Source organism: Lynx rufus, unplaced genomic scaffold (assembly GCF_022079265.1).
Source record: "Lynx rufus isolate CCGP_SWC_20201006 ecotype Redwood Valley unplaced genomic scaffold, mLynRuf1.p SCAF_1, whole genome shotgun sequence".
In the NCBI taxonomy this organism is placed as follows: Eukaryota; Metazoa; Chordata; class Mammalia; order Carnivora; family Felidae; genus Lynx; species Lynx rufus.
Window position 1 is genome coordinate 129,940,374 of NW_025814823.1, and position 24,254 is coordinate 129,964,627.

Sequence of the window (24,254 nt, forward strand, 5' to 3'; positions counted from 1 at the left end):
TTATCCCAGGTCCACATAGCCTTCGTGCTCTCCCAGGGTGGGGAGTCTTTCTCTTCACATGGTGATGTGGTCAGACTAGTCAAGTGACTCTGCAGAAAAGGCACATTCCTTAGTCACCCTTCTGTGTCTGCCCTCTGTCCTTGAATTATAGTTATTGGCTTTATTGGCCAGAGCAAATAAAGTCTTGAATCCTACCCACAGCAGAGACTGGACACCTGCTTCAGATGCACCATAAGGGGAATAGTCAAGGCGGCTGGGTTTATTTTTGAACGGCGATGAGCTAGCTTATAAGGCAAGGCCATGAAGAAGCGGATCTTCATTCTGATTTAGGGTGGGTGACACCGCAAAGGTTTTTCTTCCCCTTTACCATAACTAGATGGGAAACCTTACTTGGGCCAGCCACCTCTACGTGGCCATACAGATGACACTCAGATGATACACTTACGCCCGTGCTGTCAATGGCCGGTCCCTAAATTCACATCCCTCAGCCCTACAATACACTCAGAAAGCCCAGAAACCACAGGGCCCTTAATTCATTCCGGCCACGGGGCCAAGTCATGGAAGCCAGAGAGACAGGAAGGCACTAGCACACGGGTTCCCGCCTCTTCCAGGCCGCGCGCCGAAATCAAACTCGATCCTTGCTCTTCGCAGACCGCGCCGCGCACGCTCCGCTTCCAGGGCCGGCCAAGCCAAGGCCGACGCCCTCCCACCCGGCCGCAAAGCTGCGCTGGGGGCGCCTGGAGGCAGCAGGGAAAGGCTGGCCAAGGAGGAAGAGACGCGGGAGGCGTGCTCTGCGCAGGCGCGCGGCGCCCCGCCTCCCCAGCGTCGGCTCCTGGGCGGGCGGCGCGGGCCCTCCCACTCTCCCCCGCGCCGCCTGACGGCCCCGGCCCTCGCTTCACCCCGACGCCCCGGCGTGCGCGTCCTCCCGCCGGCCTGCAGGCCCGGGGCCTCCGCCTGCTTCCCCGCCGCTGCTCCTCGTGGCCCCGTCTCGCGTTCACGCTGTCGCCCGGGCCGGCGCGGCCGCGGGCAACCGCTCCCCCTCCCACACCTACCCCGCCCCCTCCCCGCCTTTTCCGCCCTCCCGTCCCCCTCCCTCGGCCCGCCGCCGCTGCTCCAGATGAGGTGATGGCAACGGCCAACTTCGGCAAGATACAGATCGGGATTTACGTGGAGATCAAGCGGAGCGATGGTGAGCCTCGCCGCCGCCCCTGCCGGTCGGGCCCCGCATTCGAGCGTTCACGGAGGGGACGCGGGGTCGGCCGCCTCATTGATTGCTCCGCCGGGCTGTGGGGGCGGGAAGGCGGCGGCCGCGGCGCTTTTGTGTGTGGCGTGTGTGCGAGTGAGGCCGGCGTGGGGTCCGCCCCGGGTGCCGCTGCAGTGCGGGGGGCCGGGAGGGGTTGCCGGCAAAGGGCCTGGGTGTCTCGGGCCCATCTGTGGGGTTCGAGCGGGTGAGGCGGAGGGTCCCGGGACTGGCGGGGGGGGGGCGGCGATCTTCGCGCGATCTCCATCCTCCCCGGGGACTCCAGCCCGGGGGGCCGGGGCCAACGGGCTTCTGTAGGGAGGACCCAGCCTCGCGTTTCACCCGGCCCTTTTCATTTTCCGGCAGTATCTCTGAGGGGGTTGGGGGTGGGGAGAGCGTGGAGACCATTGGTTTCAGGATTCAGAGAACCGACTACCGGTCCGAGGCGGGTGGGGAAAGGCCAGCCCCGAAGCTGGCCAGGCTTCTTCGGCTTTCGCTTCTCGAGCATGCCTTTCATTTTTTTGCTAGTCCTTTCCTTGGAAGAAGGATGCCGAGAACGTCGTGCTCGGCCATGAATATGTGGGGGGGGGGGGAAGCAGTGGGAAGTGGTGTTCGATGAGCTTCTCAGAGGTGATGAGACTGAAAGGGAAGGAGAGGGATGAGCCTAAGCTCTGCGATGCATTACTGAGAGGGTGGGGGTGGGCCACCGGATGTTGATATTTTCACACTCTCTAGAGAGGTAGCCAAGAGGAAAGTGTTAGATGAGGTGAACATACATGCCTAATTCAAAAGAAAAAAAAATCCTTGGGCTTATGTATCTCTCTATAGGTTCTAATTGGAAAAAATGTTTTATGTCATTGGCTTGGGGTGTGGAGTGAGGTGCCAGCCAGGCTTGGAAATAATTTATATTGTAAAGGAGAAAAACACGCATGGAGAGAGAAGTAGAATTTTCTTTCAGTGCGAATATTGAAAGGAGCTAGAGATGTGTAATGGAGATGTGTGGTGTTCCTGACTCTATTTCCCTTTTCCTCATAAGCCTTTATTTATGGCTTATTATTCTCTAGTCTAGCCAGTAGTAAGGTTGCTCTCACATTCACCCCCTCTTGGTTTCTAGCAAGTTTGACCAAGTTATGTGAAGCTAGACTGACTTTGCTGTTACTTTGTGTGATATATATTGGTAGGCCCTATATAGCTAATGGGTTTTTTTCCCTCGTACTTGAGATAATTTGCCTTAACAACCAGAAGCATCATTACCCTGTATGTGAAAAGGTAAATTACACCGCTTAGAGCTTTAGAAGTTACCAGTAACACTAGTGGGAAGGCGATGTGTCCTTTATTTGGGTTGGGCTTTCGTTGTATTTTCTTTTCAAATAACTGTCCTTTAACAGTGCTGTTACTGTCGTTTCTTTTTTAGAATGAATGAGGGTGCACTGTATTACAACAAAAGTAGGATTTGCATATTATTTAAAATTGGAGGGTGCAATAAAATGTGTAAAGTTCTTTACATTCTAAGCCTTTGTGATTGTAGGTGTTACTACAAAATATATATTTAAAAAGGGTCATATGGCATTCCAAAGCTTTGTATTTTTATTTGTAAAAATTTTTTTGTTTAAAAGTTTGACTGGAAACAATTTTGGTTCTTGTAGGGTTCGAGGATAGAGACTTTTACTAATCTTTTAACATTTACCTTTTGCATTTACCTGAAACCCAGACATGTATAAGAGCTTTGTGTTTATGTAAGTGTTAATAATCTAAAGTCACATTTCAAAGCAGTTTCCCCATGAGGTCATAACGGAAATCATCGCAATGTGTATTATCCCAACCTATAGTCATTTAATGCTCATCAGATGCAAGATGGAATTGGAGGAAGGTAAAATTAGACAACTGGAAGGGAATAGCCATTTGCATTGGATGGTGGTATTTCACAGAAGGCATATCTGGGAGACTCCCTGTATGTTTTCCTTTTTCACTTTAAAGAAGCTGTTTTGTTTCCTCCCACTTCTATAGCACATCTCTATAAAACACTAGTGGTTATTGTAACAAAAATAAACTTTGTAGTTGGATGAGCACTAATGTAATGCCTGAGACCATGGAAATCACATGAGTGAAGAAGGGCTGTTACAGACTGCAGTTAACTGGTAACTTGATGTTCTGCATGCTTCCTGATGGTGATCCTTGCCCTTATTTCAGAGCATGCTTCTCCAATAAGTGATGCTCATATATAAATAAAACATATATTCTGAGGGCCAACAGGTAAACTAAAACAGATTCATTCTTATCTTTCAAGACCCTGCTCAAAACTAATCCCAGTAAGTCTTCACTGATTGCTAAAGCCAGATGGGGAGTTAGTCCCTGGATAGTCAGCCTCTGAATTCCTAAGTCATTCTGTATCACTCATGAGGCAGCATATTTCCTAAGTATTAATGTTTGGATATATTTCTTTTAATACTGTGTTTTCAGACTACACTGGAGACCAGGTGCTGTAGAGAATCCAGTTGAGGGATGGCAGGCTACTCACATCCATGTCAAGCAAAGTCAGGTGTTACTGGATTAGAATACTTACTAATAGTCTCTTCAATTCCCTGAATTTATCTGTGGATCTCCTCTACGTGCCTAGCAAAGGTTCTTGCATATAGTTTTTGAGTGGATCATTCGTTACTGGATTTCTGGTTTTCAGACATTATATAAGTTAACTATTTGGGTGAAATCTTACCTGGAAGTGAAACCCTTCCATCGAGGCTCTTCCTTTGCTACCACATCCCTATTCTGCTCCCCTCCCCCAACTCTGTTCAGGACTCTTAATTCAACATCCCCGGAATTGACTGCAATTGAGTGATGTACTAAAGCTAATTTGACATTTCTGGTATTTTAAGTTAAAAATGACAGAAGTTAGGTGTACTGAGATTGATCCCCACCACAGGAGATAACCTGGGTAAGAAATTAGACTAATTTTTGGAAATAGGACATTCATGTGTAATCTATTTTTTTTGTATGTGGCTTTCAGTTATCCTCTGATTCGATTCCTTTCTAGAATCCAGTGACTCTAAAACTGTAGGTTTTAATTATGCTGTTAAAATATCTCTTATCTCTTTGACAGTAGCTGTGATTATCCTTTGAGGACTAGGGCAGAAACGAGAAATGTTTTGAATATTTGGAAGCTGCAACTATGAAGGGATTGTTCTCTGGAGGTCCCTTAGTCACAGCATTGATGTATTTGATCTGAAGAGAAAGATCAACCTGAAAGATCCTTAAAGTTAATGTAGTTATCACTTTTATAAATATGGAAGCAGAGTCCCAAGTCACCACAAGTGACTTGTCTAGCTATATTCATACAACTTATAGTGGCAGCCAGGAACCTGTCTTGCATAGCATAGAAACCAGACTATCTGTCAAGAACTGAGAACTGTGACAGTTAAGGGAGAATTCAGTTATTTAGGAACCATACACAGCTTTCTGCAGCCCAATAAGGATATGTAGGAAATTGCTTCTCAGTCATAGGAAAAGCACTAGGGAGCAGTGTTAAGCCCAGTTGGAATGATCTGGTAAAAAGTGATGATGGTATAGTAAATAGAAAGTCACAAAGATGAAAAATATTCCTGTGTCTTAATTAAATGTTAAGGAAAAGAATGCTTTAATTAAGCATCTGAAATCATGAAATTAAAGATTTCAGAGGATTTGTTGGGAATCATGGAGTTTAGGGCAGGCACTCTTTATTTAGGAAAGATTTTAAATGGCCTAATTCTTGTTATTTACTTTGCCACATTTATTCTTCTGCTAGTTCATGTTTACATGTCATTATATAGACTTTTGGAGAATGGACTGTGTGAAGGTAGGTAATAAAGATGAACAACACAGCAATATGGTTGTTCTTTAGGTACAATTTTGTGGCTCTGTGGAGTGGGTGGAATGGGGGAATTTGCGGATTAATAGTTTCCTTTTACATGGTAATTAACATGATAATGGTTCCATATATGTGTCTGTTAGGCCTTCATAGTTTTCCAAACAGGTTATCTAATTGAATCTTCACTAGAAACCCTATGATGTAATAAGCAGTGTGGAAGCTGGTAGATTTATCTAAGTATAGAATCTAAGGTTGGGTGTTTTTTGTGTTTTTTTTTTTTGTTTTTTTTTTTTTTGGCCAAGATCACATGTTAATTAATTAGGGACATAGCCTGAACCAAACCCTCGGTTCTTTCACTGCTGCTTTTCTTTTTAGTGGGACAGATGTTTTTGGATAATGGTAGGAAGTTGTATACTTTGTACTTTGTTTTTTTTTTTTTTGTTGGTTTTTTTTTTTGAGATGTTAAAAGCCCCTGTAGTAAGTAAATTTTTTTCTACTATTACCAGAGAGGCTCAGAAAACTTACATTGAATTAAACTTTCCGAATTGGTGAGATCAGATTGAATTCTGATATTTTATTGACTATAAGGATGAAAATTCATCACTCTAAGGCTTTAAAATCCCTTTCAGTAGTTAGTCACTTGTTGCTTCCAGAATTACTACAGAATCCCAGGTTCATTGCTTAGTCACTTGATTCTTACGACAAAAATTTTGGGACCCCGGGGAAAACTTATGTGTCAACTTGTTTTATATGTTATAATTTTTTTAAAGTCTAGAAAATAGCAAAGAGTCAGTTAAGCGTTTGTCTTGTTTCAATAGGGAAGGAGGCATGAGTGGAAAATCCAGAGTGGGGTTACTTGAGAGATCATCCAGACCCATTCTTCCTAGGCACAAGTGTACTTGTCATTAATATTAAGTTACTTTGTTTTTTTAATATTTTTTAATGCTTACTTTTTTTTTTAATTTTTTTTTTCAACGTTTATTTATTTTGGGACAGAGAGAGACAGAGCATGAACGGGGGAGGGGCAGAGAGAGAGGGAGACACAGAATCGGAAACAGGCTCCAGGCTCTGAGCCATCAGCCCAGAGCCCGACGCGGGGCTCGAACTCACGGACCGCGAGATCGTGACCTGGCTGAAGTCGGACGCTTAACCGACTGCGCCACCCAGGCGCCCCAATGCTTACTTATTTTTGAGAGAGAGAAAGACAGAGGACAAGTTGGGGAGGAACAGAGAGAGAGGGAGACAGACTCCACAAAGCAGGCCCCAGACTCCCAGCTGTCAGCACAGCGCCTGATGCAGGGCTCAAACCCACAAACTGTGAGATCATGACCTGAGTCGAAGTCAGACGCCCAATCGACTGAGCCACCCAGACACCCCTATATTACGTTAATCTTTTGCAAAGCTTAATTCTTGGATTCAGCCATCTATTTTGCTTTTAACACCTCTGCCCTGTAACCTAAAATAATCTTTTAAGGAGTTTATTTGTTTTGAGATCATTCTTCTGAGTTTAAGAATAGGTACAATTCTTAAGCCTTGAGTACAATTAATTTTCACTCTTCTGGTCTAGCTGTGGAGTAAATATAGGTTATAGGTTACCCTCCTATCACATACTACCTCTTTTGATTAAAGTAATAAAAATGGTATTATAGTGCCTAAGTGAAAACAGAAGTTAGAACCTCACCATGTTAAACAATCAAGCTCTTGATTACATGCAGTGGCTACTGTGCCATGTACTTATATGGAGAGTTAAATAAATTCAAGCTCATGGTCATTGGGATTTGTCTTTAAAAACCTCCTCCAGGGGTGCCTGGTCAGTCAGTTAAACGTCCAACTTTGGCTCAGGTCATGATCTCATGGTTTGTGGGTTTGAGGCCTGCGTCTAGTTCTGTGCTGACAGCTCTGAGCCTGGAGCCTGCTTCAGATTTTGTGTCTCCCGCTCTGTCCCTCCCCGCTTCGCTCTCAGTCTCTGTGTGTCTCTCTCAAAAATACACATTAAAAAAAAACAAAACAAAAACAAAACCTCCTCAAAATACAATATCATTTCATTGTTGGTTAACCTTAGGTTAACTTTTTATAACTGGGAGTAAAATGAGTGGGAGGTGTCCCTTTTTAAAGTTGTGCTTATAAATCTAGTCCTTGGGCTCTCTCAGTTTGGTGCTACTTGTTTTTCTCATTATCTGCTACAACCAAGCTTGTAGTTCAGGTGGGCATTTACTAGAGTGTGAGAATGTTTCAGTATATAGACTGTGAGTGATTATGTCATATCACAAAACAGTGTGTCTCATAGTTTTCTCTTTTCCTACTGATTTATCAAATACATTTTTATTAATAGCTCATTATGTATCAGGTATTCTGATAGGTGTTGGAGATACAAAAAATACACAGTTCCTGCCTTCAAAAACAGTAAATAAATGATTGATGTATGGTGTGATTAGGACTGATAGAAGTATGCTGTTCTGTGTGTACATTATTACCACTTCCCTTTTTAGGTTTAGGCTCTTTATTTAGACTCTGAGTTATGAGTCTGGTGGAAAATAGATGTCATGTATGTTATCCCTTTCACCTCCTCTGTGCAAGACTAATATCCATTATCCCTTATGGTGTGCTTTCCTGGTAAGTTCATATTGTTCCTCAGAATTCTTCTTAATAAAGTTCCACCAGTCTTGGTAGCTCCTGTCACTTTATTGAAATTGGCATTATTTGTCATTACTGGCCTATTTTCTGTTCTCTAATACCCATCTGAGTTTTAACTTTATGACTTTTTACTTTTGTTTTGATATCTAAAGGAATAAGATTTATTCAGGTTTAAATTTCTGGTGGAGGAGCCACTGAGTTTGGAATTCTGGGTTGGGGTGCTTATAAACACAGAGATTAGGGAACAAGAGCATGAAAACTGATGGAGCAGCTGCTAGTGCTTATATGTAATTTTGAAGTAACCTCCCTACACAGTGTGGCCAGGGGACTATGAGAATCAGATACCTCCCTGAGCTGTGTATTTTACTTAATTTCAGAGACTTACTTCTCCAGATTTTTTATTGGTTTTGCTATTAATTTTAACCAGATTTCACTTACATAAAGATTTTTAAAGGAGCGACAGGATAAGCTGAGTGTCTACACTGTACAAAGACTCCTTTTTGATTATAACTCTCATTCAGCGGCTATCAGTGTCATCCAGATACCTTGTATCTTCCATACTGCCATGTGAATTCTGTTTGTTTCTTAAAAATTGAATCCAGGTGTCACTTTTGATATCTGAAGGGTTTTAACATTTGCACCCTTTATAAAGTCAGTTGCTTTCCTAAATGTGTTAATATCCAGTATCTTGCTTGATTTTTATGACAGCCCTGCAAGGCAGATAGTATTTTACCCATTTTATTGAAGAGGAACTCTATGCCCAGAGTGTATAAATTACTGGGAAATGTTTAAGGCTTATGAAGGGCAATTTCATATATTTATACTATATACATTGGTCAGGACAATGTGGTAAGGGTATTTTAGTGGGGTGGGATGTGATAGATTTACATATATTTAACCCATTGGATAAATGTGGTTGTGGGAGCTGTTTCTAAACGGGGTAAACTCTGCATAGTGGTGTCACAACCTTGGCTACTCACAGAATTCACCTTGGGACATTGAAATTAAAAACAGCCAAACATAAAAAACAAACCCCCAACCATCAACACCATTATCCTGGCCCTTTGCATAGAGATTCTGTTTTAATTGGTTTGATATGGAGCCTGAGAATCAGTATTTTATTTTAAAACACCTCATACGTTGATGAAACTTAACTTCACACATACAGGTGATTTCAGTGTGCACCCAGGGTTGTGATCTGTTATTTTAGCAAAAGTAGCATTTCCTAATGATGAGCTGACAAAATTTCATGGAGAGTGAAGTTTAAATGGTGGGAAGAAGATGACCAGTAGATTGCCATGGGGAGAAGGAGGCATTCCAGGCGTGTAATGTGCAGCATGTGAGAAGTTCCTGAGCTGGAAGTGGAGGGCTGTGAGGTAAAGGCATTTAAAACAGGCAGAAGGGAGGGTGATAGATGAGGAAAATAAGGAAGGACAAGTAATCTGGGGCACTTTATTAAAGACTTGGAAACAAAGGTAAGGTAATGCTTCTTGGAATTAATTTCTAGGACACTTGGAAACTACGGTAGGACTTAATCTCCTAAGAGCCGTAATAGGAGTTAGCTTGTGATTAGTGATAGATTAGAGGTAGAGTAATACTGAAAATGAGAGCTAGCGAGGATAAGATTGCATCATTCTAGGAGGGTGAGCAATGATTAAGGAACAGATGAAATCTAGCAGCCTGCAGAAAGAATTGATGTTATATGGTGGTATATCACTTGTGCTGAGTAAAGAACATATGTGTTGAAAGGAATGGACTTAACATTTGGAAAGTCTGAGTGTAGGTTATAAAATCTCTTCAGTTCTGTTTAATCAAGCTAATCCTATTCATGAATATTTTGTAGAGGACTGTAGAGCCTGTGTACAATTTAATATCAAAGAGAGCATCCAAATCAGGCTGTTTATAGTTTTTGCAGCTAGTATCTTTAAAATGAGTCTAAGGTATGAGTCACTTCCAATAAATGTTTATATGTAGAGCAGGAATTTACTTAAGCTATAACTAACTGCTTTGCCTACTTAAGAAGACTCAGTTATAGTATATTAGTCAAAACCCTCTTAGAATTCCTGGAAGGGAATGGGAAGGAAAAACAACACTTAAAGGATCTGGCTTCAGCTCTTTAATGGATGAAGGGTTTTGATTCTCGAAAGGCAGCTGCTCTCCTTTACTTTTCCTTTGCTCTTATTTTTGCCCTATTTTTTTCCGCTCTGGCTTTTGCCTTACTTTTCATCCTCGATATTCTGAATGTCATTTCAGCATTTAGAATCTCTTAACTGCGGGGTGCTTGGGTGGCTCAGTCAGTTGAGTGTCTCACTTAGAATCAGGTCATGATCTCAGGGTTTGTGATTTCAAGCCCCACATGGGGCTCTCTGCTGTCAGCATGGAGCCTGCTTTGGATCCTCTGTTCCCTCTCTCTTTGTCCCTCCCCCTCTCATTCACTCTGTCCCTCCCTCCCTCCCTCCCTCAAATAAAATAAACATGAAAAAAAAAATCTCTTAACTGCTATTGCAGTTTAGGACTTAAAGAGAAATAACTGAGGGATAAATAGGGCCTATTGGATTTTTAGGGCAGTGGAATCATTCTCTCTGGTACTATAATGGTAGATACATGTTATACATTGGTCAAAACCCACAGAACACATGACACCAAGAACAAACCCTAATATAAAATTATGAACTTTGAGTATTATTGATGTGTCGGTGTAGGTTCATCCATTGTAACAAGTGTACCCAGTGTGGGCTGTTGATGATTTGGGAGGGTGTGGGTATGTGGGAACAGGGGTACATGGAGAATCTGTACCTTTCTGCTCAATTTTGCTATCACCCTAAAACTGCTCTAAAAAAGGTTAAGAATGAGGGTCAACCCTTTAAGGTTGCATTTAAGGTTAACTTTTGCTTTTTATTTTTGTTACACTTCATCTGTTGGCCAATGTGAGAGATTGATGGTTTGCTAACACAATTTTTAAAATGAGCTGTAGTGCAGTGGGAGAATTCAGATATGCTTGACCCATGGACATTGTGAGTTTAAGTTCATATGCTGTGACAAATGTCCAAGCAGTGTGTCTAGAGCTAGAGCTTCATTCTTGAGGGGAGCCAGGGTTGAACTTAAATAATTTAAACACTGTTCTATTTATAAAATAGGGAATTCCTCTTGTAGGATAAATACATGAGGTCTAATGTCTCATCTCATGGAAAGTGAGTTGGAGTGCAAACAGCATTAAACTTTTGAGGGGGAAGGGTTATTATTTTAGTTTACTATGGATTAAAGAGAAACGGATATAGTGACTTACCTATACATGAGTTTTAGGAATGGAGAGCAAATTAGAGGCCCTAGTTAGGTTAAGTTTTAAGAATTTAATCACAGACAACTCTGATAAAATACTGCTGTTGGTCAAAACGTGCTGATATTTTTACATTAAGGAAATTAACTTGTCTAGGGTCATACATAGGGATGCCCGGGTGGCTCAGTTGGTTAAGTGTCTGACTCAATCTCGGCTCAGGTCATGATCTTGCACTTAGTGAGTTTGAGTCCCACATCAGGCTCTGCGCTGATGGTGTGGAGCCTGCTTGGGATTCTGTCTCTCCTTCTCTCTGCCCCTCCCTCGCTCGTGCATGCGCACATGCTAGCGCGTATGCTTGCAGTCTCTCTCTCTCTCTCTCTCTCTCACTCTCTTACTCTCTCACTCTCTCCCAAAATAAATAAACATAAAAAAAGGAATAAGGTCATACATAAAGTAAGTAGCAAATAGGAGATTAGAGTATAGGTCGTCTGCCTCTAAAGTCCTCTACACTAATTCTGTAAGAGTTCTTTGTGTACTATGGATGTTCCAGGCATTGGAAGTCATTAATTTAAAAATGCTTTCATTTTTCTGTGGTGTAGATTGCCTTCAGGTGTTTTTTATTAATCCATCTAGCATCTGCTGCATGACCTTTTGTGTTCCTTCATCTGATGCCTTTGAGGGAATAGAAATAGGACTTCTCCCTAGTAAAGACTACTGTGTCAGTTATAGCCAACCGTTAAATCGCTGTTGCACTCAGTGCAGGTGCTCGGTGGTTTTATGATTTTTTTTTTGAAAACGAAATTTTGGCTTTTGCCAGACTCTTTGCCATTGCGTGAGTTTCAGCCGTCCTTGTTCTCATGACTTTCAGAATTTTAGACAAGAGCATGTACTTCATTTGAAAGAATGTTTCTTATTAGATGAGCAGCTATATTGTCAGGAAAATACAAGAGATTATAGCAACTTGCTAGGAGTCCGTTGGCATAATTGATGGATTTGGGGGCTTGTCTAGGTTCAGTGATCTTTATTTTTTATAAAATTGTTGTTTGAAATTGTTTTTGGGGTAATGTATGGGTTGAATTTTTACATTTTCCACTCCCTGCCACCCAAAGCTGATATTGAGAGTTGGTTACAACATGACCCTAAATATGAGTATTTTCTTGGTTTGATTTTTGGGGTATATCTTTTTTTGAGGAGGGTACACTTTTATTAAGAACAATTCATTGCTTTTAACCTTACATACTCTTTTGGGTTTCATTAAGAGCCATTCCTTAACTAAGTTAAAAGTAAATACATTTTTTTGTTTCCTTCCTACCCCTCATACTCTTACTTCTCAATCTTTGTAGGTGCTTCTTTCTCTCTTCATTTTCTTTTTTTTTCTTTTTTTTTTTTTTTAATGTTTATTTATTTTTGAGACAGGGAGAGACAGAGCATGAACAAGGGAGGGTCAGAGAGAGAGGGAGACACAGAATCTGAAGCAGGCTCCAGGCTCTGAGCTGTCAGCACAGAGCCCGACGTGGGGCTTGAACTCACAGACTGTGAGATCATGACCTGAGCCGAAGTCGGCCGCTTAACCGACTGAGCCATCCAGGCGCCCCATTCATTTTCTTTTTTTTAATTAACTTTTTAGAAAGTTTATTTTAGAGCAAGTGCAGGCAGGGGAGAGGGGCAGATGGAGAGAGAGACAATCTCAAGCAGGCTCCATGCTCACCTTGGAGCCCAATGTGAGGCTCCTTCTCACAGACCATAAGGTCATGACCTGAGCCAAAACCAAGAGTCAGACTGAAGCGCGCAGACGCCCTTCTTCGTTTTCTAAATGTTGATGTTCTTCAGGGCTTGATCCTAGCCTTGTAGTACTTCTCACACAGTAATCTCACACTGGGTGGACTAAATGCTTCTCCTCAGCCCTGGCTGGCTACAGATTCTTTGTGTATCTAATGGATTAATAAATATCTCCACATGGCTGTCTCATACATACATGTCCAAATTCATCATGTCCAAAATTGAACCCATCACTCATTGCCCAACTCAAAATCCTAGATGTCTTCCTAGACTCCTTGGTGTTTCCCATTGTCATGTCCTATCATCAGGTTCTCTTAATATGTAACAGCTCAGGTACCTCTTCAATCCATATACTTTTTCCATCCTTCCACTATAACTTTGTGAGGCTTGCATTATATCTTGCCTGAGCCATCGCAACAAATTTCTAATAGTTATCTCCACCTTTGGTTGATTACTATTTCAGAGTAACCTTTCAAACCTACAAATTTGGCCCCCGATTAAAACTTTCTGTTGCTTAAAACTTTCTGTCACACGCTGTGTGTCTGTTGCCCTTTGGCTAAAGCCCAACTTTAGTATAGTTTACTCTAGACCCTGAACAATCACCTCCCTCTCCAGTCTGATTTTTTGCAACTTACTTGAGGCATTCCAGACACACTGAACTCTTATTAGAATACTACACTTCTGCCTACTGAATCCACTGCTGTTGCTCTTTTTTGTCTCTATTAAACGTTCCGTTCTTCCTTGATTCATAGACTAGGATAGGTCCCCTGCTTTGTGGTCTCCCATTCCCTTCTGTTTACTCATAAAAACACTCATGGGATTATATTGGTTTACTTGTCTTTGGTCAGACTCAAGTTGCATTGTATCCTTGGTGCCTGGGACAATGCTTGTTGATGCTTAGTAAATTATCTATTTTTTGAACCAATGATTAAATGAACTTCTAGCTCTGCTCTTCTCTCACTGCTCTATTTAATTTTGACATTCTGGAAAAAAATTGATTTGTGTTCATCTTCAGTGTCAAGAGGTATGTGTCATTGCTTTTAATGTACACTTTCAACTTTTTTTTTTAATTACCTGTTTTGAATAATAATATAGTCCTGTGGTTAATAATTAAGCTGCAAAGGATATATACTGGAAAGTCTATTATATCGCTGCCTCCTAGCCACCTAAGTCTTCTCCCAGGAGATAACTGGTATTTCCAGGTTCTTGTATATGTGTGCATGGATTTGTTTTGCATTTTCAAGCAAATATTTGTGAATTTGTGCCTATATGTAGTGTGTGTGTGTGTGTGTGTGTGTGTGTGTGTGTAGTTGGTTAATAATAACCAATTTATTATTGGTTAAATATAACACAATTCAAATTGTGCCCAATCTGTAGTTCTTACACAGGCAATAAACGGTATTGAATAATTTTGAACTTTTGACATTTTTTGCATGTTGATGCCTTCATCTGTAGGATAAGGTTCTAGAAATAGAATTGCTGTGTTGGAAAATTTTTAAAAATAATATTTTTAATTTTGAAAGATCTTGACAATTTACTTCTAGAGAGAAAATGTGAATTTACCTTCTTAACTGCACAAGTGCCCCTTGCTTCATACCCTTGTCCACACACTGTACAACATACCTTTTGGAGATTTGCTAGCTTGGATTATAGAATTAGGACTGTGTGTGTAGAATGTTTTCTTTTGATGTTAAATGGCCCAGAAAAGATAATATACTTAATTTATAAAGTGTTTATGAGGTCCAGACATATAATGAAAAACATTTAAGTTCTAGTGTTATGATAGCTAGTATAGAAAAACAAAATGTCGTGTTATGTCTGATAATGAGAAGAAGGTGATGTTTTTAATTAAAAGTTTTTGAAAAATAAACATTATGGTTTTTAACCTAATAAACTTGAGCAGTCCTACTAAATAAATGGGAATTTTTTTTTCAGACTCTGAACACAGTGAAATAAATGTGTTAATGAAATTACTTGCCTGTATTTCTGTTCATTTGTAGTTGGTTAACTCACTTAAGTAGATTGCCTCGTTATTTGAGGCCAGATCAAGGAACTGAACCTCTTAAAGCCACTTACGTCTCTGTTCTTTTACTGTCTAAAACATCAGCTTTTGCCTGGAAGGGTGGTTGGGTGAAAGTATGTGTATTGTTTATTTGTTCATTCAACCAATAGGTTTTGAGTATTTTAGGCAATGTACTAGTTTTTGAGTATAAAACAATGGGGTGGGGAGGAAGATCAAAAATATGGCTCCACATGGAGCTTTCATTCATATAGAGGAAGTGGAAGATGCACGGCTATGCCACTTAATAATTTGTTCTTTTATTAATGGAGAGAAATCACATCAGCATATTTGTTGAAAGGAAGAAGCTAGAGGGATGAGAAGAGGCTGAAAATAAAGAGCAAGGAAAGATTATCAGTAGGTCAGGATTTTGGAGAACATGGATCAGGTGATCCTTAACATGACCTTTCAAGGCTTTATGTGATCAGGCTCTTACCTTTCATGTGTCACCTTATCCACTTACCTCCTTGCTCCCATTGTTGAGCCTCACTGGCTTTCATTTAGTGACTTTTCTTACCTCAGAGCTTTTGGACAAAGTGTTCCCTTCACCTCAGATGTTTTGTCCCCCACTCTGCTTAATTGTGGCTTTTCGTTTTCATGTTAAACATTATTTCTGCATTTTTCAAAGGGGTCTTTTGTAACTCTCATAATCAAAATTTGATCTCTCTTCTTATTCTTTCTCAGTACACTTTATTTTTTCGTAATAAAATTTGTCACCCTTTGTAAGTATACAGGTCTTTGTGATTCTCTGTTAGAAATTTAGCGTCAGGTATAGTACGTGGCACATAGCAGGCATTCATTGAGTATTGACTGAGTGAGTTATGAACTTAATGAACTTAACACCAGCAATGAATTAGATTAGCCATGAGCTTACATCCTCGATAATTTAGGTTTTTAAAAACCTTTTCAGGGTTTTATGGGTTATGAGTGGGGGGACGAATGAGTAGTCAGAAGTTAGGATGTTTAGGGCAGTGAAAATACTGAGTATGGTACTATAATGGTGGATACATGTCAGTATACACTTGTTCAAACCTATAGATTGTACACCAAAAGTGAATCATAATGGGCTTTGGGTGTTGTGTCATTGCAGATACCAGTTATACCAAATGTGCTACCCTGGCAGGGGATGTTGATGATGAGTTAGGTTATGCATATGTGAGGGCACAGAGTATTTTGAAAATCCTATCTTCTGCTTAATTTTGCTGTGTACCTCAGGCTGCTCTAAAAAAAAAGAATAAGTCTTGGGTGCCTCAGTTGGTTAAGCGTGTGATTCTTGATTTGGGCTCAGGTCATGATCTCATGGTCGTGAGATCAAGCCCAGTATTCGGTTTGACTCTGCACTGGTGGAGCCTGTTTAAGATTCTCTTCTTCTCCCTCCTGCTCCCCTCCCCCCTCCAAGCACTTGTGTGCTCTCTCTCTCTCTCTCACACACACACACAAAAAGTCTTTAAAAAATAAAACAAAAAATGCTATAGTCTAGGAATGTACCCAAGAGAACGGGAAATATCTGTCTATATGACAACATGTACATTAATGTTTATAACATTATTCATAATAGCCAAAAGGTGAAAACCCCAGTGGCCATCAAATGATGAAAAACAAATTGTGGTTTATTCGTATAATGGTATATTCCAACATAGACAAGATGTTGAAAACATTATGCTTGGGATGCCTGGGTGGCTCAGTTGGTTAAGCGTTCAACTTTTGATCTTGGCTCAAGTCATAGTCTCACGATGTGTGAGATCGAGTCCCTCATCAGGCTCTGCCCTGACATAGGGAGCTTGCTTGGGATTCTCTCTCTCTTCCTCTTTCTGCCCCTCACCTGCTTGCGCTCTCTCTCTGAAAATAAATACACATTAAAAAAAAAAAGAAAAAAAACCTTCATGCTTAGTGAAAGTTGCCAGTCCAAAGGACCACATTATATGATTTCATTTATATGAAATGTCTAGAATGGGAAATCTATAGAGACAGAAAGTAGATTAGTGGTTGCTTATTATGGGGAGGGGGTTGTTGGAAGAATGGGGAAGTGATGGCGACAGTATAGGAGGTGTCTTTTTGAAGTGATTAAAATATTAAAATGCTAAAAACCATTAAATTGTATACTTTAAATAGATACATCGTATATTATATAAATTATATCTCAGTAAAGTTTTTTTAAAAAAACTTCATAGGCAACAGGGAGGAGTTTTATTTAAATTTGCATTGTTACTAGTAAAGGTGAGCATTTTTCATATTTTTTTGTCAATTGTAGTACTTTTTGTCAACTCCTACTTTTTATTTTTTTATTATTTTTTCATTATTTTTTAATGTTTATTTATTTTTGAGACAGAGAGAGAGACAGAGCATGAACGGGGGAGGGTCAGAGAGAGAGGGAGACACAGAATGTGAAGCAGGCTCCCAGAGCGTGAGATCATGACCTGAGCCAAAATCAGAAGCTCAACTGACTGAGCCACCCAGGCGCCCCCAACTCCTCCTTTTTAAAATTGTTTTCCTGGACTTGATTGTACTACGTTATCTGAGTTTTCTTCTTACTTCTTGATCTATTCTTCTTAATCTCTTTTCTATGTTTTTGTTCTTTGTCTCCCTTTTAAATATTGGTGTTTCCCAGTATTTTATCATTGGTCTTCTTCTATTTCTCTGCGTTTTCCCTAGTTACTGTGATCTACTTTTCTTTTTTTTAATTGAGCTAGAACTTACATGTCATAATAACCTTTTTAGGCAATAAATGCAAAAATAAGTGAGACTACATTAAAAAGCTTCTGTACAGCAAAGGAAACCATCAACAAAATGAAACGGCCCCAGGAGTTGTTAATTTTGATGAAGTCCAGTTTATTCATCTTTTGTTGCTTGTGCTTTTGTTGTTCTAAGAAATTATTTGCCTAATCTAAGGTGTGATCTGCTTTTATGTCCTTTTATAGTTCTTTCCATGATCTATATCACCTAAAATATTTGCATATATTCTTTTCTGCTCTTAACACTCATTCTTGACCTTTCAAAATAGAGAACAAATTAATTTAGCATTTGTGAAAAACAACACTGCAGTGTGAGAGAGGATATTGATAGAGGATAAGTAAGGAAATCCTAGTCTTGAAGTTGGCTGTCTTTGTTACCAGAATTGAAGGTTGCTGGAAGTTGACTATTTTGTGTGTAGGTGTGCATGTAAGTATATTGTGTATCTTGGATTTAGAGAAATCATAGTAAGCACAATTTAAAACCAGGCATAAAGACATATTCGGGACTTGGAGTTTAAACTTGAACTATGGTAAAGATGATTTGTTTTGGTTTCTTTCATGATCCTTTTTCCTTAATTACTTTAAAACAGATCTGTGCATGGGATTCATTTTATTTAAAACCCTTCCAGCTATACTAAAACATCTGGGAAGAGAAGAAAAATAAATACATTAGAATGGATTTCTTTTAAAAAAGGAGAGTATGAAAAACCTATAAAATTGTTATCTCTAAATGCTGCAGTAAATATGGATGATTGATATCTCAGATTTGCTTCGAAATAATCCATTTATGGTGGTGGGAGGAATGGCAGTAGGATTGACCATGTGTTCTACATTAATGAAACTGAATGAAGGGCATTTGGTGTTTATAAATGTGTTGTATGTGTTTGTAATTTTTCATAACAACTAAAATTTTTAAGATAAAATTTTTTAAAAATGTGTTTTGAGACCATATCTTTTCAGTTTCAGGTCTTACATCTATATATTATCACGTGGATTTCCTGCCAGTATTTCAAATTAAACTCATTAAAAATGGAATCCATTGCCTTTTGTCACCATATTTCTGTGTTTCCTCCATTCCTTACCTTCGTTAATGGAAACACCCATATACTTGGTTTCCTAAGATAGGAACCTAAGACTTTGCCAACTTTCCTAATGTCATAAAGATTTTTGCTTCTGATTCACTGTTACTGTCTCCTATCCGATTCCAATCATATTTCTTCGTAATTGCAGCATTCACGTATAGGTGATCCCTCCAGTACCCTGGCCTCTCAGTTCTTTGAACTTCTTCGCTTCCTTTCAGTGATCTTGCTCTTGGCCTTAGCCCACTTACTATATACCTATAGAACTATCTCCCTGCAATATCTCCATAATCTCCGCTTTAGGCATGTACCGTTTTTTCACTTACCACTGAAGTCTTTCCAGCATGTTCCTTCCTTCTAATATCCTGATTTCGCTAATCTTTTGACCCCACCAGGATTTATAATCCTACTACTTTTTTTTTATTGTTCCTTATTGTTTTTGTTCCTTATTCCCTTCATGTCCTTACTTAACTTTTTTATAAGCACTGCCTCGTTTGTATATCTTCAGCTCCCTTACCCCCTCTGTTGATTGGCAGATCATTCCCTCTCCCTCATGTATATTTTATACCTTTTTGTCCTTTCTTGATTGTCTGAAATTGACTGGAGGGGGAGAAAATGACATTTGTGCTGACTGACCACAATCTAAATTCATGGTTGCCTTTTTTTTTTTTTTTTTTTTTTGAATGAGCAATCATATCTCTAGTCCATTCACTCTTTCCTGGCCCACTTTTGTCATAAAATCCTTAGTGTTTATCTACTCACCCATACTCTAAGCCGATGACCTTGCTTGCCGTTTCACCACTGAGAAATACAAGCATTCAGAAAATAACTTTTTTTGAGAGAGAGAGAGAGCACATGTGTGTGCATGTGCATGAGTGGGGGAGGGGAAGACGGGAAGAGGGAGAGGGAGAGAGAGAGAATGTTAGGCTCCATGCCCAGGCTCCCACGACCCTAAGATCAGGACCTGAGCCGAAATCAAGATTCAGATGCCCAACCAACTCAGCCACCCAGGCACTTCCAGTAAAGAGCTTCTGCAAGTGTTCTACATGTACCCAAGTACCAGTATCTGCATGTGTAACTCTCTTCCGTATTTTTCCATGAATCAACTTTCTGTTCTGTTTTAGGCCGTTTTTCTCCACGTATATACTAGATCCTATTCCCTTTTCACCTGCCCAAACTTACCACTTCATCTTCTCTCCTGAATTATTTTCATCACCATTGGAAGGCTATTACTTCTGTCATCTTAAAAAAAATGTCAATCTCACTTTGACATTTAGGCATTGCTCTTAGTTTACCTGATACATTAACAACAGTTGATGCTGTTGATTTACTCTCTCTTTTCTGAAATGCATTCTTCACTCACCTTTCCGAACTCTGTTACTGATTTTTCTTAATTTCCTCATGCAACTTCTTCATCCTTTTTGCTGGTATCTCATCTCCCTCACTTCTGTACATTGAAGACCAGGTTTTTCATCCAAATTCTCTTGGTGATCACATCCACTTTCATTGCCTTAAATACTGTATAATTGTTTTCCAAAACTTCTTTAATTATTGCACTCCTTCAAAGTGCTATTTTAGACGTTTTTCTCCTAATCATACCCCCCCATGAAGTTTTAATACTCTATATATTCTGTTTATGTACTATAGCCCTTTGGAGGGCTACAGGCCATTGTAATATTTAAGATGCCCCCTTCCAAAGAGCCAGTTTTTGCTTTCTTGGGAGCACTATCACCCCTGTTGAGAATGCATGATCTGTATGCTGACAGAGTTCAAGCTTTTATCTTTAGCCTAGACCATCCTCAGTATATCAGATATATACCGTATACATGGACACACTATACCTCCACTAGATGTCCAATAGGTACCTCAAAAATATGTATAAAACCAACTCATAGTCTGACTTTAGCCCCTGTCCATAATGAGCTTCTATGGCTTTATTTTTCTTTGCACACTTTTTGTTCTAGCCACACTACATTTGGTATTTCACATTTTACCCTAGTGGTAAAAGGGCTTAAAGTAGTGATCACTTATTTTCTTAATCCACATTGGCTTGGCATTGAAAATAGAAATATCCATGGCTCAGAGCCTCTATCATCATAGTCTTCAATAGGTAGGGTGGAGCAGAGATTGTAGTAATCAGTTTCTGGAAGAAGTAGTGACATTGCAGTCAGGGATTGAGATTTTGGCACAGGGCAGGGAATATGCCGTATCTTTGATCCTTTTTTTTTTTTTTTAATCATGGTCAATATCATTTGTAAGAGAACGTTTTAGTCTATTCTGGATGCTATAACAAAGTACTGTAGTCCAAGTGGCTTGTAAACAACAGACATTTGTTTCTCACAGTTCTGGAAGCTGGAGAGTCCAATCAAGATAAAGGGGCTGGTTGATTGGGTTCCTGATAAGAGCCCTGTTCCTGTCTTGTGGATGGCCTCCTTTTTATTATGTCCTCATTTGGCGGAGAGAGCATCTCCCTGTTCCTCTTGGAAAGCCACTAATCCCCTCATGAGAGTTCCACCCTCAAGACTTCATCTAACTCCCAAAGCCTCATCTTCAAACACCATCCTATTGGGGGTTAGGACTCCAACATATGAATTTGCAGGGAGGCGCAATTCGGTCTGTAACAAAGGAGTTATGGGTAAATGTTCTGAATTTGGACTGCTATTCAAGCAATAGAATAATGCATGAAGGAATGCATTTTTGTTTAGTGGTTCAGAATGTGACCCCTTTAAAGTTAAACTAATTGATTTTTAGTGATGGCTGGTTGACATTGCACTTGCATGACTACAGATTCAGCATTTCCAGGGAAGATTTCATCTATGTCTGTAGCAATTTTGTTTTGATCAAAATGTGTTTTTTTTAATAAAAAAAATTTTTATTTTACTTATTTTTGAGAGAGAGAGAGAGACCGAGTGCAAGCAGGGGAGGGGCAGAGAGAGTGAGACAGAATCTGAAGCAGGCTCTAGGCTCTGAGCTGTCAGCACAAAGCCTGATGATGCGGGGCTTGAACTCATGAACTGTGAGATCATGACCTGAGCCGAAGTCATGCTCAGATGCTCCCCTGAGCATGTCACGCTGGCTCCCCTGAATGTTTAAATGTAGGTATCATTATTTGGCTTGGTAGGCAGTTTCCAGAGATTTCATTTTCTAGTGAAAATGCTTTTTTAGAATATGTGTTTTTGAATATCACTTACGATGTGTTTGTCACACTCTTTAGGGCTTCCAGGGAAGCTTTCTGTCCTGTCATCCTGGACGATGGGAAGGGTAGACAGGGTAGATTTTGAATACTAGGGATTTTTTCTTATTTGTGTTGGCATATGTTATTGTTTCTATAGACAGTAGCAAGTTTCTCTTCTAAGTGATAAACGGTAAGATTCATCTCAGTAGAATATTCAGATTGCTTGTTCTCTTTATCAGTGAGAGGTTTTTTTGTAAGATTCTGGTGTCATCAGTTGGCTTGGTGTCCTCATTAACATATCTGCAACTTTTACAAAAAACACTATTGCGGTCAGTCAACTGACTTTAGGCCTTAAATTTCCTAATGAAATAATAGGAGGGTAGCTGAAAACCAGTTGAAATAGTTGAACATTTTATAATGTTTTTGGCAGTTTTATCAGTGATATTTAAATTCTGGTAATAAAGATTACATTACCTGGGTTACTGCTGTTGAAAACTTTCCAAAAGATCCGTGTGTCTTATTAGGATGTGTTTAAGATAAGAGAAGATAATATATCTACATGTCGCTGTGAAAAGTTCATAAAATAGCACAGCTGTATTGCTATAGAATTCCCTTTTGAGTAAATAAGAATTTAAGCTAGGGAGCAATTAGATAGCATTGCTTAATGCATCTAGCCGAACATCTGTGAAAGGCATTTCTTCAAATCTTTGGACTATCAGCAATGTGTGTGTTTTTTTTTTAACAACACTGGTTGTAAAACTGTGGTATTTGAGATAGCAGATCTTTTATTCTAAACAAATGAGGAAAGAAAGATTCAGTATGGGTATTCTAAAACCCAAGGGAATGTAGGTATAAAGAATGACTTTATAATTAGAATGTGTTGAATTACTTAGTTAATAAACTTTGTGAAGTTTTTTAAATGCTATTTTGTGTTTGGGGGATTTTTTTTTTTTTTAGAAATTCTGTTTTTATGTTCCCTTTACTAGTGTTTTTGAACAATTTTTAATCATCTTTCCCCCAACCCCGAATATGCAAAGTAATATCAGGAAACTACGGTGATTTAATACTTTCAAATGGCATCTTGGCCCATTTATGATGTTTTTCTTCCTACCTGTGTGAGTTAAAAATCAACTTTCCTAAAAGGGCGCACAGTGGGTTCTTCTAAATGACAAATCTGCGCAAATTGTTAGTGTGCATTGTGGTTCATTCATCACAAAAAAATACCCCAACAAGATCTGACATTTTCCTGTCACCCCGGAGAAATTGAGCAGTATTGAATTTTCATATCCCTCTTCAAAACAATGGGTAGATGAGGTAAGAATTGGAAAATGGGTAGTTTGTGTACAATATGAAGTTTGTCCCATATATTAAGTTGTATTTTCTTCATGAAAATTCTTAGCCGTATCATTCCCAATTTTCTCTTCTAGTATCAAAATTCTAGCTTTACGCTTTAAAGTCGAAGAAGAGAAATGCTAGAACTTTTCAGTTTAGTTGTAAACAGTAACATCTTAAAATGTGATAAACCAAAACAAAAAGATCTCTATGTTTGGCAAAGTCACATTCCCCAGGGATTTACTGGACAGCAACAGCACTGTTACCAGTGTCAACTGAGGCATTATTTGTATCCTTCTCTAATGGCTCCTTGTTTCAGCAAAGCTATTGAAGAAGGTGTGACGCTTAGATTGTCCTCATTAAGAATTCTTTTCATCACTGTTTAGATTAGTTAACAAAACCTGGATATCAGAGTTTGAGAGTTTGACTTCTGCTGGATCTGCTGTAATCATCTGACAAATGTCCATATTCTTTTCTGTCCTCATTTACTTATTTACTGTCCTTGTTCACTGTGAGGGACATCTAGGAACAGAGTGGCATTTTCTGTTGGAGACAATGTAAAAATAATAAATTATAAGCTACTTTGAGATAGTTGGCAAGAAAAATGATGTATGAATATTACTGTGTAATTAATGTTTATTTTCTAACTAATGCTTTAGTAGTGTCCTTTGATTGTCATATTTAGTCTATTTTAAAGCAGCATTTTGGCAGTCTCCATTTTCCCAGCTTTTTCCAATTTCACTATTATAATGCCAGAAAATTATATTGTAAACTTAAGAGGTGAATTTTTTTCATACTCTTCACAGAGCATCCTTTTACTGTCTAAATTAAAGTAAGCTGAAAAAAAGGAATGTCTATTTTAAAAGACAGCTGTAAAACAAACCTAAGACAATGAAAGCTAATATAACCTGTTTTGCTTTGATTCTACTTGGAAAGATGCACTCAGGTTTATGAATATGCATTCTACACTGCTATTTGGTTCCTGTAACTAAATGTACACTTGATTTATTGTACTGGAATCAATATTTTATATCAAATTTATTTAAGAAGAATGAGAGATCTTTTGTTTTCATCAGTTATATGATTGAAGTCACCAAAGTTTGAGG

The 24,254-nt window shown here is 39.4% G+C and overlaps 1 protein-coding gene across 2 annotated transcripts in view; it reads left to right on the forward strand.

Annotated features, from left to right (window-relative positions):
* Window positions 1-971: 971 nt before the first annotated feature.
* KIF2A (kinesin family member 2A) overlaps window positions 972-24,254 on the forward strand; it is a 68,180-nt gene continuing 44,897 nt past the window's right edge. For both annotated transcript variants that reach the window (XM_047087015.1, XM_047087025.1), the window contains exon 1: window positions 972-1,189. In XM_047087015.1, coding sequence (XP_046942971.1) covers window positions 1,126-1,189 — 64 coding nt within the window. In that variant the 5' untranslated portion in view covers window positions 972-1,125. The remainder of the gene's footprint in view (window positions 1,190-24,254) is intronic.